Raw genomic sequence first — 14,702 nt, 5'->3', positions numbered from 1 at the left:
CAGCCGATGTGAGTAAAATCTTTAAACAGGTCAACATTCACAAGGCCGCATGGCCAGACGAATTACCAGGACGTGTACTGCGAGCATGCGCTGGCCAACTGGCAAGTGTCTTCACTGACATTTTCAACCTCTCCCTGTCTGAGTCTGTGCCCAAGAACACTAAGGTAACCTGCCTAAATGACTAATGACCCATAACACTCACGTCTGTAGCCATGAAGTGTTTTGAAAGGCTGGTCATGGTTCACATCAACACCATTAACCCAGAAACCTTAGACCCACTCCAATTTGCGTACCGCACCAACAGATCACAGATGATGCAATCTCTATTGCACTCCACACTGCCCTTTTCCACCTGGACAAACGGAACACCTATGTGAGAATGCTATTCATTGATTACAGCTCAGCGTTCAACGCCATAGTGCCCTCAAAGATCATCAATAAGCTAAGGACACTGGGACTAAACACCTCCCTCTGCCACTGGATCCTGGACCTCCTGACGGGCCACCCCCAGGTGGTGAGGGTAGGTAACAACATCAACCACGCTGATCATCAACACAGGGGCCCCGCCGGGGTACGTGCTCAGTCCCCTCCTGTACTCCCTGTTCACTCATGACTGAACGGCCAGGCACGACTCCAACACCATCATTAAGTTTGCCGATGACACAACAATGGTAGGTCTGATCACAGACAACAATGAGACAGCCTATATGGAGGTCAGAGACCTGGCCATGTGGTGCCAGGACAACAACCTCTCCCTCAATGTGATCAAGACAAAGGAGATGATTGTGGACTACAGGAAAAAGAGGACCGAGCACGCCGCCATTCTCATCGATGGGGCTGCAGTGGAGCAGGTGGAGAGCTTAAAGTTCCTTGGTGTATACATCACCAACAAACTAACACACCAAGACAGTCATGAAGAGGGTACGACAAAACCTATTCCCCTTCAGGAGACTGAAAAGATTTGGCATGGGTCCTCAGATCCTCAAAAGGTTCTACAGCTGCACCAGTGAGAGCATCCTCACTGGTTGCATCACTGCCTGGTATGGCAACTGCTCGGCCTCCGACCGCAAGGCACTACAGATGTTAGTGCGAACGGCCCAGTACATTACTGGGGCCAAGCTTCCTGCCATCCAGGACTTCTATACCGGCGGTGTCAGAGGAAGGCCCTAAAAATTGTCAAAGACTCCAGCCACCCTAGTCATAACCTGTTATCTCTGCTACCACACGGCAAGCGGTACCGGAGCGCCAACTCTAGGTCCAAGAGGCTTCTAAACAGCTTCTTCCCCCAAGCAATAAGACTCCTGAACGCCTAATCAAATGGCTACCCAAACTATTTGCTTTGCTCCCTCTCTGTTGTTATGATCTATGCATAGTCACTTTAATAACTCTACCTACATGTACATATTACCTCAACTAACCGGTGCCCCCGCACATTGACTCTACTGGTACCCCCCTGAATATAGTCTCGCTATTGTTATTTTACTGCTGCTCTGCAATTACTTGTTACTTTTATTTCTTATCCATATTTTTGTAAACTGCATTGTTGGTTAGGGGCTCGTAAGTAAGCATTTCACTGTAAGGTCTACACCTGTTGTATTCGGAGCATGTGACTAATAACATTTGATTTGATAATATGGAGTTAGTCCCCCCCTTTGCTGCAATAATAGCCTCTAATCTTCTGGGAAGACTTTCCACTAGATGTTGGAACATTGCTGTGGGGACTTGCTTCCATTCAGCCACAAGAGCATTAGTGGGGTCGGGCACTGATGTTGGGCGATTAAGCCTGGCTCGAAGTCGGCGTTCCAATTCATCCCAAAGGTGTTCGATGGGATTGAGGTCAGGGCTCTGTGCAGGCCAGTCAAAGTTCTTCCACATCGATCGACAAACCATTTGTGTATGAACTTTGCTTTGTGCACAGGGCATTGTCATGCTGAAACAGTAAAGAGACTTTCCCAACTGTTGCTAAGAAGAAGGAAGCGCAGAATAATCTAGAATGTTATTGTATGTTGTAGAGTTAAGATTTTCCTTCACTGGAACTAATGGGCCTTGACCGAACCATAAAAAAACTTTACAGTTGGGACTATGCATTCGGGCAGGTAGCGTTCTCCTGGCATCCGCCAAACCCATCGGACTGCCAGATGTTGAAGCGTGATTCATCACACCAGAGAACGAGTTTCCACTGCTCCAGAGTTCAATGGCAGTGAGCTTGACACCATTCCAGTCAACGCTTGGCATTGCTCATAGTGATCTTAGTCTCGTCTCCGGCTGCTCGGCCATGGAAACCCATTTCATTAAGTTTCCGAAGAACAGTTCTTGTGCTGACCTTGCTTCCAGAAGTAGTTTGGAACTCTGTAGTGAGTGTTGCAACCGAGGGCACACAATTATTTCACACTATGCGCTTCAGCACTCAGCAGTCATGTTCTGTGAGCTCGTGTGGCCTACCACTTCGCGGCTGAGACGTTATTGCTCCTAGACGTTTCCACTTCACAATAACAGCACTTACAATTGACTGGGGCAGCTCTAGCAGGGCAGAAATTTGATGAACTGACTTGTTGGAAAGGTGGCATCCTATGACGGTGCCACATTGAAAGTCACTGAGCTCTTCAGTAAGGCCATATACTGCCAATGTTTGTCTATGGAGATTGCATGACACGTGTCAGAAAAAGGGTGTTGCTGAAATAGCCTAATCCACTCATTTTAAGCGTGTCCTCATACTTTTGTATACAGTTGAAGTCAGAAGTTTACATACACCTTAGCCAAATACATTTAAACTCAGTTTTTCACAATTCCTGACATTAGGTCAGTTAGGATCAACACTATATTTTAAGAATGTGAAATGTCAGACATACACTCAATTAGTATTTGGTAGCATTGCCTTTAAATTGTTTAACTTGGGTCAAACATTTTGGGTAGCCTTCCACAAGCTTCCCACAATAAGTTGGGTGAATTTTGGCCCATTCCTCCTGACAGAGCTGGTGTAACCGAGTCAGGTTTGTAGGCCTCCTTGCTCGCACACGCCTTTTCAGGTCTGCCCACAAATGTTCTATAGGATTGAGGTCAGGGCTTTGTGATGGCCACTCCAATACCTTGACTTTGTTGTCCTTAAGCCATTTTGCCACAACTTTGGAAGTATGCTTGGGGTCATTGTCCATTTGGAAGACTCATTTGCGACCAAGCTTTAACTTCCTGACTGATGTCTTGAGATGTTGCTTCAATATATCCACAGAATTTTCCTGCCTCATGATGCCCTCTATTTTGTGAAGTGCACCAATCCCTCCTGCAGCAAAGCACCCCCACAGCATGATGCTGCCACCCCCGTGCTTCACGATTGGGATGGTGTTCTCCGGCTTGCAAGACTCCCCCTTTTACCTCCAAACATAACGATGGTCATTATGACCAAACAGTTCTATTTTTGTTTCATCAGACCAGAGGACATTTCTCCAAAAAGTACGATCTTTGTCCCCATGTGCAGTTGCAAACCACAGTCTGGCTTTTTTATGGTGGTTACGGAGCAGTGGCTTTTTCCTTGCTGAGCGGCCTTTCAGGTTGTGTCGAAATTGGACTCGTTTTTACTGTGGATATAGATACTTTTGTACCCGTTTCCTCCAGCATCTTCACAAGGTATTTTGATGTTGTTCTGGGATTGATTTGCACTTTTCACACCAAAGTATGTTCATCTCTAAGAGACAGAACGCGTCTCCTTCCTGAGCGGTATGACGGATGCGTGGTCCCATGGTGTTTATACTTGCGTACAATTGTTTGTACAGATGAATATGGTACCTTCAGGCATTTGGAAATTGCTCCCAAGGATAAACCAGACTTTTTTCTGAGGTCTTAGCTGATTTCCTTTGATTTGTCATGATGTCAAGCAAAGAGGCACTGCGCGTTTGAAGGTAGGCCTTGAAATACATCCACAGGTACAGCTCCAATTGACTCAAATTATGTCAATTAGCCTATCAGAAGATTCTAAAGCCATGACATCCTTTTCTGGATTTTCCCAAGCTGTTTTAAAGGCACAGTCAACTTAGTGTATGTAAACTTCTGACCCACTGGAATTGTGATACAGTGAATTATAAGTGAAATAATCTGTCTGTAAACAATTGTTGGAAAAATTACTTGTGTCATGCACAAAGTAGATGTCCTAACCGACTTGCCAAAACTATAGTTTGTTAACAAGAAATTTGCGGAGTGGTTGAAAAATGAGTTTTAATGATCCCAAACCAAGTGTATGTAAACTTCCGACTTCAACTGTATATAGTGTATTTCTGACCAGGTAGCAATGATAATGTTATTTTCTCAAGTTTTCAAATCTTTACGAAGTCATCATCATTATTTCTATTTCCAAATATTGGATGTACGGCATTGTAATTGTATTCAAAAAGAGAGGAAGTGTATGATGGATTCAAAGCCACTAGACAAAAAGCCAGGCAAAAGTAAGCCAACTTAGAGGTTTTGTTGTTGGAACAAAACTATTTTTTAAAACCGTTTCCAGCTGGTGAAATAAGTTTGGATTTTAAAAATGGGTAACTTTCAAACTGTCAAGTAAGATCTCGGATTTCTTCACTCAAAAATAAAAAACATGAACATTTGTTATTGCTATGACCTAGCTTGGCTCAAATACACTCCAATTGACCAGTCATTCAAATATCTCAGAATTTAATGGGATACATAAAGGATAAAACAATTATTATAACTGGTGAGAAACAAGGTTCATACTGTATGTGCAGAGGCAAACATTTAGTCCACTTCAAAAGGTATATTGTTTTCTAAATGTAGATTTCTTGTCTAACTCAATGTCTGATCTGGTTTTCAAACACAAATGTATGAAGGCCTCTACAAAAACAGAGCAGTAAACAGTCCATCCAAAATGTGAAAGTACTAGACTATATTACTCAGTCTTCCTCTTCTTCCATGCCCTGGTTCTCTCAGGAAAACACATAAAATGTTAAAAATTAAGGTCAAACCACAAAGTAGAGGAATTCTCTCTCTCTCTCGGTCTCTGGAGCCCCGGTGTGGTGGATATATTATCTTGTCATAAAGAATGTCCTTCAAAAAAAGATAAGTTCAATAAAGAAAATAGAAAACAATGAAAAAGCTGTGTAGAATTCTGAGTAAGTGCAGCTCCTACTGAACAGACCTTTCCCATTATAGGGTAGAGAAAGGCCAGAGTGATTTGTTTTGATGAGGTTTATCAGATAAAACATCCACTTACCGGTATGAAAAAATATATATATATTAAGTTGAAGAATGCTTTGCAATTAGCCTCTGTTTTTAAGCCTCAGTTGTGATGGTTATGTAAGGGAAAGGATGGCCTTGGCCAAGTGTTTCAACTGCAAGGAGTAAGTTAATGGTCTGTGCAGGAGAAGACAATTTTCTCCTCCATAGATGGAGTCTTCCTGCCAACAAACCACCTCAGAGGTGGACAGAGCTGGGTCTGCATGCGGGGTCCTCTGGTCTGGATGCACCTGCTCTGCAGCCACAAAACAAAGCCCCTTCCTGTAGCAGCTCCCTAAACCACAGCTTGCACAAAAACTGGGTCAGCCAGGCATACTGTACTGCTCAAACGTCCATACACGCATCCATGGACATTAAGAGTGCCTCTCAACATGGAAAACAAGACGAATCACATAATCCTTTTCCATCTTAAAAACTGTATCCATACTCTCTACTCACTTTGTATTTATTCTCTCTACTGAAGCTAAATCCATCAAGGCAAGTGGCCTTGTACACATTTGTATTTTTGCATCAGATCTCGATAAGATCCCAGGCCAGATAAAAAAAAGGTAAGAGTTCAGAGGGAACAAATTACACAATTTTGACAGATCATTTTGGTTTACTAAGGCAATTTAGAAAAAAATCTGTTCTGGTGCTCTGATGCAACAAAAAAAGGACACAAAAACATACATGCGGTCAATGTTCCCTCTAAAGTGTGCCCCCGGAAATGCCAAGCAACTCTCTGCACAGAGAGGCGCGAGATAGAACTTCACTCAACTTTCTAGAGAACTCCCCGTAATTTATCACTATCAACGTTACCCTTTACTATGGGAATTGTGATTGAATAGCCACTTTCAATGCAACATAATGAATTACACAAGAATTAGTATGCAAAACTAACTACGCAAGAGATTTTGTTGGCAGAGCACATCGGAGTAGGATTTCTATTGCATTGGCAGGCACGACTCAGCCCTGCACTCTACGTGCGCCATAACCAATCAGAGATGCAGTAGGCCTATGCGCAAATCGACCATTGCCATATACGGATTTGTGCCATTCACATTGAACTGGACTGTTTTACAGCATGAACGATTATTATGCGCTTGTTTTGAGATCAAAGCGAGAGCTGCATGTAGCCACGTGTGTACATTTGGCCATATTCTTTGCTAGTTAGTGATTTATTAGCCAATTTATAGCTAATTTGTAGTCAGAAATGTGGGAGTGATTGCTTCCTACAAGAGCACAAAATGTGAACCTTTCTAGTCATCTTTGAAAAGCGAGTTAGGGAAAGAGCTTTTTTTTTGTCTTAAATGGCCAGTGTTGTATTTTAAAACAGGCGTGAATAAGCTAAGTAGCCAATAGGCAGAGGGTAGCTTAATTTGTCTGATTCTCTGTAATAACGGTATGGGGATAATAATATATTTTCTTTTGTAAAGTGGTTTCTTGCATCAAACAAAATGTTCAGTCACCTCCTCGTCTGAAGGACACGTGGATAAACAGGTTAATGTCAAGCTTGCATGTTTTTTCTCAAAAGTCTCAAGGAATGTAGGCCTACATTGAACACCACACATTGGCTGCTTCTGTAGGCTGAATGATAGAACCGCTATTTCCATGTTAAAATGTTATGTGATGCCTTTTCTTCATAGTTTTTTTATGGTAGGCCACTCTGGTAGGGCTAGATGATCAAATAGTCACAGTAGCCTACCTGGTCACTATTAAAATAGTAAATTAAAGGGTGTACAACCTCAGTGTTCACAACGGACGTTGCACAGAATTTTCACAACATTGAAGTTCGCTCTCAGCAGACCTTAAATTTGCTCAGTGCTGCAGAAATTAGAGGGAACAACGGATGCGGTCACCTGCTATTCATTATCGATAGAGTCTGATTACTGTAGTTAACCAGCTTGGTCCTGGAAAACAGTGTTGTTTGCCAACAGCTCTGCTACTGTACAGTATCTTTACACGCCCTTGGAAGGAAAAGCAGGTAATTCTTTCATCATCCAGGACAACACTCAGATGTGATGCAAAAAATGAGCATGACCTTTGAGCTCTGTTGAACTTCACTGCCTGGGGACTGATCGTCATGATTAGGGAGATTCAATGTTTACATTATGAGACTGTCATTCATCTCATTCTCCTTTCCTTCATTCTTGTGCTTGGTGTCTTGTTTATCCTCTGTGTTTGGCCACAACACTGAGCTGCTGATCATGATTCTGGGGCTGCTACTCTTTTGCTCAAATTGTTAAGGTGTATCGACTGATCAGGAGAAATGGTCACTTATCAGGCTCAGTGAGGTATCAGGGCTCATATCAAGATGGTACTTAGCCTTGTCAATGTCCAAAAGGCATCTGGTCAGCTCACAAGAAATGGGCAAGGAACACAGAGAGGCAGAGGGAAGAAGATAGTGGGAAAGACGGAGAGAGAGAGAGAAAGTAAGTAAGGAGGGAGGAGATGTAGCCACAGTGGAGGCCATGAGGGCTTGCCTCTGACTCCAAAGCTCTCACCGCGTGGCTAAAACACATACGCACAATTCTGGCAGCACGCTTTTGTCTACCTTCTCTTCCCGCTCCACTGACAGGCTCCACATACACCAGCGTTTTGAGTATCTAGTTCTCTACATCAGAGATAACTCTTACTTTGAAACTAACAGCGTCAAAATACAGGAACATATGGCATCAGTCAGCCCTCTTTAAATAGCACAAGTCCTTGCCTGGCAACAGTACTGATTGGAGCTAATAAAAGTAGAATATACCAGTCAAAAATGTCAACAAAAGTGTCCTGTGGAATAAATGTAATAAACATGTCTTGCAACTGTTATTCAGATTATGTTTCCAGAGGAGCTTCACTAAGAGGCAATCACTGGATTAAAATAAGTCATAAAAACAAGAGCACAGATGCTTATGACCTGCTGGGCTTAAGTAAGAGGTATGCAGCGGAGGGTATCCCATGTCCTAAATGAGATTATATAAGAGTTCAGCTGTTATAAAGGTAGCAGCTTTGGCTAATTGCTGGTGCAGCTCTTACTTGACAAGCTGCTAAATGCAAAGAGGGAGATGGAGCAAGGGAGGGAGGGAACATGAGTGATAGAGAGGGAGAAGGACTGACACATGATGCTTTACAAACACGGTCTAGCAGGGGGACCCGCGAGGAAGGGAACACACCATCCTTTTACTGTAAAAGGCTCCGTCTCCAAACAACATCTACCTACATAACATGATCCCCAGGCCTGCGGATGGCTGGCATAACTGAGCGTTACTCTAGTATCACGTTGTTCAATTTGAATTCATAGGGCTGGCCAGTGCAACAGCGGGCCAGACTATCTGGAGTCGGGGGGAATATTTCAGAGGAGCTTTATTTATAGCGAGAGGGGGGGGGCCTTGCTTTTCCCACAACTAAATTTAGTCAGGGGTAAATACTTAAACTGATTACTCAAAGCGTTAATAGAATAATAAAAACAGAGAACCCCTCTTAACCAAAGCACGTGTGTACACAAACACAAACAAGGCCGCCGCAGACAAGTATCGCATGAGGGAGGCTTTCTTTTCTTTCTCTTTTAGCATTTTTCTGGGTGCAAGTATGTTAATGGTTTACTGTTATACAACTGAAAACCTTTGAATGTTTGTCCACATTGGGCTCGCATGACTTAGCTGTAGCTGTCTTCTCAGTTACTGAACTTAGCTCCTGCTTGCTCGCAGGGAGCCCAAAGGCTAAGTAAACAGAGCAACATGTAGGGTACAGACTGAGCAATTAAGGAGGTAGCATTATCAAATGGACATCACTGAAAGTTACACACAAACTCTCAGTCATCTCTCTTAGAGAGTAGGTTTACTGCTTTACTAAACAGCACAATATATTTAAAATGGAATCTAATGGAGCATTTCAGATACGCCATCTTATGGGTGACGAACATAACAAGTACAACATAAATACCCCACTTAGTGAACACCACAATCTCTATTTATTGAGGTTAGAAGTGAAATGGTACAAATACAGACCAACCACAATGAGCCAATACACTACACAGTTGAAAACATCAATTCTATAAGTTAACCAATAAATGTACCACCCGTTCTACTACATTTGGCCAAAGCATAGGCCTAATTTCTCTCTATTCTCAGCCTTGCTAAGCTCCTATCCTACCCCACCCAGTGAAGGAAAAAAACTCACCATGGTCTTTCTTGCAGGGCTCTTTTGTATGTGATCCCCTTTGTGGTTAGTGTTAACATCAATGACAGGGCTAGAGACCCTTGCCCCATAGCTGTGGGACACATGGATGTGCACATGTGGAGAGTTAGATAGTTTTTGGTTGGAAACGTGACATGAAATACCAGTATTATGGTAGGGGACTTCCAGAGAAAAGCTCCTTTGTAAGGCGTGATGACAATGGTTTTCCTGTCCATTTCCATTGTCTGCGAGACCGGCACTGTGGCTCCTCTCTGAAAGTTTAGTTGAGGGGAGAAAGCAAGCCGAGGTGCTGCGAAACAGCTTAATGTGGCGAGGGCCACATTCACCCTCCGACTGAGGGGCCTGGGTTGGAGATTCAGGACATTCAACATTGACTGTTGTTCTGTTTATAGATGACTTCCCAGACATTGGTCGCTGTTGGGCAAAGTGCAGTAGCACACTGGAGTGTTGGTCTAAATTTGCAGAGTGGTCGGCCTTGTCGCGACACGGTCGGTCTAAGGTAGCCGAGTGGTCAGTCTTCTCACACTCCTCCATTTTGCCTTTAGGTTTATCCGGAAGCGGAATGTTAAAATGCACAATGGGCCTGGCGTCTCTGAACTCCGCTGACGGAAAGCTGCTCTTAGAGAGTCGCAGGCCGTTCATCGCCGTGGCGATGGACGCTTTCAAGGTACCCGTCTCGTCCTCCTGCGGGGGCTCACTGGGGGACAACTGGAGCTGGTGAGAAGTCTGGTAGGAGCCCCTGGCTGGAGGTAGGGCGGGTAGAGCCACAGGGCTGACCGGGGAGGCTGGTGGTGTATTACAGGGGCTCCTTGGAAATATGACCAGGGAGGAGCAGCGTCTCAGGGGGACCCTGGCTTTCCTACGGGGCAGACTCCTCTCATGGGATGCCCTACGCTGATCTGGGAGCTCTGGCTCAAAGATGCTGCTGCTGCTGCAGTAGCCTGCGTCGCTGGCCGTGCTGCTGCTACAGGATAACCCGTCTGAGCCACTGCCTGCTCCCACCTCGCCGACCCCTGGCTCCCCGCCCTCAGTGCTGTTCTCCTGCTCTCCATTCAGCTTGCCACGGGGCTGCAGGGAGATCTGCAGAGTACTCTTCTTGCTGACGCTGCCGGTGTTCACCTTGGGTATAAATACGGATGAGTAGCGCTGTAAATTACCGTACTCCGGGGACAGGGGAGGCAAAGCCAAGGCTAACTGCCCTGGAATCACCTTCATTTGGACAGAGCTGTGCGCTAGGCTCTCTGTGGGGCTGCGGGTTGACACACAGAGACCGCTCTCCTCACCATGGCTGCTCAGGCTCTCTGACAGAGGATCTGTGTTGCTTCTTCTCGACGCAAAGTGCAAGCGGAGCCGACGTGCCATTCGTCTAACGCTCTAATCCCTGGGAGACAGTAGTGAGCGTGGCATGGCAAGAGACCTGCTGAGGAGGAAAAACGAACGGCGGCAAGGCAACTTCTCCGAGTCCCGTTCTGCTCTGTGATTACAATCATTAGCGGCTGCACATAGCCAAAATAGCTCTGGTGACAACCTACATTCCTCTCAGGGCTGCTCTGTAAGGCTAGTAGTCAGGGGAGGTCAGGCACTCTTCTGTGGAACCACGACCCAAACGCACAAGCCCCTCAGACTGAAGTAACCCCAGTGGTCCGCCTCTTTAAGGAGCTGAACTCAACCCAGTCACAGAGAACTGCACCAAGGCTTTAAAGGGCAGAACTCCCATTCCAGCCAAACCTCAGCCTTGTTGCAACTGTGCCTTCTGAAATATAGACAGACCGTGTCCGACACCCCCCTGCCTCTTCCAAAAGCCCCAGTCCTCCTGGTCACCTCACTAGAAACAAGAACACAGGAATCTCTTCGGCATCTCAGACTGGAGAACTGTTCATTTCTGTTTCAGGTCACTCACTCAAGACTCTGGCGCTACTGGCTCCCAGCAGCAGCTATGCTTCTAATGTTTCTCCTGCGCTGTGCCCCCACACATATTTTTACCCACTGGTATTGAATTACAGGAAATCAAGAGGAATGAGTTTCAGCAAAATTCTATATGAAACTGAGGAATGGGTGACACAAACACTTTTTTTGTATTACTATTGTGACAGATGAGCCCTGTAGATAAAAATATACATATCTATACAAAAAAGCACAATATACACGTTCATCATAAAAAACGAATCCACACAAAACCTTACACACAATGCAATCCTAAAATACAAATAACTTCATTAATGAAGGGTCCCCTAACAGCAGTCTGAAAAGCCCTAGAGGCACCAATTCCCCCAATTTCAGGGTGTTTTGGAGATTGTTCCACATGTAAGGTGCAGAAAAACGAATAGCATCCATACGGGGAAACCACCGTGCCCGGGGAAATATGTAGGGAAGATACTGGTAGTTATTAAACTGTAAAAGTCAGCAAGCTCAATAACTGAATGCTTGAGTCCCTCGGCAGCACTTTGAAGCGCGGATAAAGACATGAAAGCTTCAGCTGATGGCACTGTACAAAAACGAAGAACTGAAAAAGAAAAAAGGGCTGGAAAATGTAATAAAAAATTATCTACAAACTAGGGATGTGACAAATGAAAAACATGTAACTTTCCATTAAAACAATAAAAATTCATAAAGTTCGACTCTTCCTAACTTTCCCCAGGCCTTTATAGCCTACCGTCTACAGAAAATAATATGTTTTGTGGTAACTGCACTGTGATTTGAATTTTGTGGGAGGAAAAAAATAACAAAATAATGTGTTTATCAGTTGGCGATTTTTCTTAACATGATCGATCCCAACTTCATTTTAACGTTTAAACATTCACACCTATTACAAACAAACTTCATTCCTTCAGTAGCTCGGCACATAAGTATGCAACTATAGAGAGCTTAATTTCATGTATAAAGCAGCTTTGAAAAACAAAGGGATATATGCGGCATCACCTGTCATTCGACACCTCGTGTAACAGCCAGTAGCTGGTTTAATTCCCGCTATGCTGTCATTGACATTCCACTCCATATCAACCAAAAGCTATTGTGTGAGGCTGGGGCTATTCTGGGGCATTACTGTCAACCTGGCCTGCAGCAGGTCAGTTCCATACTGTAATGCTATGAAAGTGGCACAGGCTGGATGTGATAATGACTCACCAGTTGAGACTGACGCAGTCAGGGTGCCCACGTCGCACCACGTGCCACATAGTGACTATTCCCACAACAACCTGTGATGGGCATGGGGGTATCAGGAAATCTCAGGAGCCACTAAAGTATCAACACTGATATATTGTATACATGTACAGTATGTTAAGATCTGCGCAAATCTTTTGACATCAATAAATTTTAATTTACATGAAAGTCTGAGTCAGGCCTAAAGTTTGGACGAGGCCCCATGTTTGCACAACTTTACACACTTAGAACTAAAAGGGAGACTATCCTGGGTCTCAGTCAGCAGTACTCCTGTCACTACATGCAATCAACAGCAGCTAGGCCAGAGCTGTGGTTAGTTAGCCCCACATAAGTATTCAGCTATGTGGCCGTTGGCAAACCATAACACTACTAAAACAAATCACTGCTTGGTCATACTTGAGTTAGTTTAATGTATTCAGAACCAGATAGCCTACCTTTCACTCTTAATAAGACCCAAGGGGATATTCTATTTCCAATACCTGGATTTAATGGAGACAAATTGCTATTAAAAAAAGGTATAATAGTATTCATGACAAGTTAAAACAAAGGTCTGTACTTCTGGGCAAAACACCAATGCTAACAACCTAGATCTAGACTAAATGTGACTGAGGCAGCAACATGCACACAAACATACCATCCTTTATGTATTGTAGGTCATACGTGCAACTGGCATTCACTGCTTGATGCTGGTCAGTAGACCTCATGAAATAGAGGTAACTGGGTCATTCAAAATATGTGGATGTGACAATTACAGAGACCAGAAATAACCAAATGAAAGCCAAATACACCTGGAAGGTAGCAATACAAACAGGTAGGCCTAGTCAGTGTTGGCGTACTTGAATATAAACTAGTCCTATTCGTGGAGTAAAAGTTATTCTGACCATTGTCAGAATGAATCAAGTGATAACACACCACATTTACACTCCCCTACATACTTATTTGCACAGTGAAGCTGTAACTTTTAATTTGGCTCTATACTCCAGCATTTTGGATTTGAGCTCAAATGTTTAATTTGAGGCGACAGCAAAAAATGTTACCTTTCATTTGAGTTTATTTTCATACATATTCATTTTACCGTTTAGAAATTAAAGCACTTCATATATCTTGTCCCCCATTTGAAGGTGTCAAGTATTTGGACAAATTCAGTTCTGTATTAAATTAGTGAAAAGTGTAATATATGGTCCCATATTCCACGCACGCAATGACCACATCACACTTGTGACTCTTCAAACTTGTTGGATGCATTTGTAATTTGTTTTGGTTGTGTTTCAGATTATGTTGTTCCCAATAGAAATGAATGGTAAACAATATATTGTGTCATTCTGGAGTCACTTTCATTGTAAATAAGAATAGAATATGTTTCCGAACACTTCAGCATTAATGTGGATGCTACCATGATTATGGATAATCATGAATGAATCATGAATAATGATGAGTGAGAACATTAGAGGCACAAACATCATACCCCCAATACATACTTTGGGGGGTATTATATTTATGCCTTTGTAACTTTCTCATTCACGATTCATTCATCCACAATAACCCTTTCCACTTGTTGAAAATGGCAGATTTTGTAATTGACAAGCGCCAAAATTGGAAACCAGTGGCTGTACAGTAACATGCTACACATGACGTCAGAGCTCAGCTTTTCCAGTTCACAGGGCTGCACGAGACAAGCAGATGCCCCCGTCCCTCCCAGTAATTGGGCTACTTTTGCACATTTGTTGTCTGAGTGAGGATAATGCTGTAAATCAGGAGTCGTTGATGTGTTCTGAAAGTTGAACCATTGAGGATTAAACTTTGATGTTATACAAGCAAACCACACACTCAACAGTCCAAATGTGCACTTCACATGTTCATATCTGAAAACTCATGTCATTTACATTATCAACGTTTATGATCATTATATGTTTGATCCACAGTTACAGGATGACATGCGTTATACCCTGGGTCCTGGACACAATGAGCCTGTTTGTCGTATTGTGAAGAAAAATTGCTGCAGAACACGCACTTAAATGCACCCATGACTCCATTCTATGTGCACCAAAATTACAACGTCTGAAGTGCCTTTTGAAAGCTAAGATCATATTTTACAACTTTATAACATGTTGGCAATAGAATCAGCTTTCAAATGATGCCCTCTG

At 43.5% G+C, this 14,702-nt stretch overlaps 1 protein-coding gene across 3 annotated transcripts in view; it reads right to left on the bottom strand.

The window, feature by feature from the left end:
- The window catches only part of LOC139562789 (E3 ubiquitin-protein ligase NEDD4-like), a 44,151-nt gene that overhangs the window by 17,640 nt on the left and 11,809 nt on the right, over positions 1-14,702 (bottom strand). The window contains exon 6 of one of the 3 annotated variants that reach the window (XM_071380834.1): positions 9,382-10,518. The exons of 1 other annotated variant lie outside the window; for it this stretch is intronic. In XM_071380834.1, the coding sequence (XP_071236935.1) occupies positions 9,382-10,518 (1,137 nt within the window). Of the gene's footprint in view, positions 1-9,381; positions 11,295-14,702 lie in introns of those variants that run through there. One more of the 3 variants, XM_071380832.1, reaches the window with a different exon arrangement.

This window comes from Salvelinus alpinus, chromosome 33 (assembly GCF_045679555.1).
Source record: "Salvelinus alpinus chromosome 33, SLU_Salpinus.1, whole genome shotgun sequence".
Classification (NCBI taxonomy): domain Eukaryota; kingdom Metazoa; phylum Chordata; class Actinopteri; order Salmoniformes; family Salmonidae; genus Salvelinus; species Salvelinus alpinus.
This window is presented reverse-complemented; position numbering and strand designations above follow the sequence as displayed.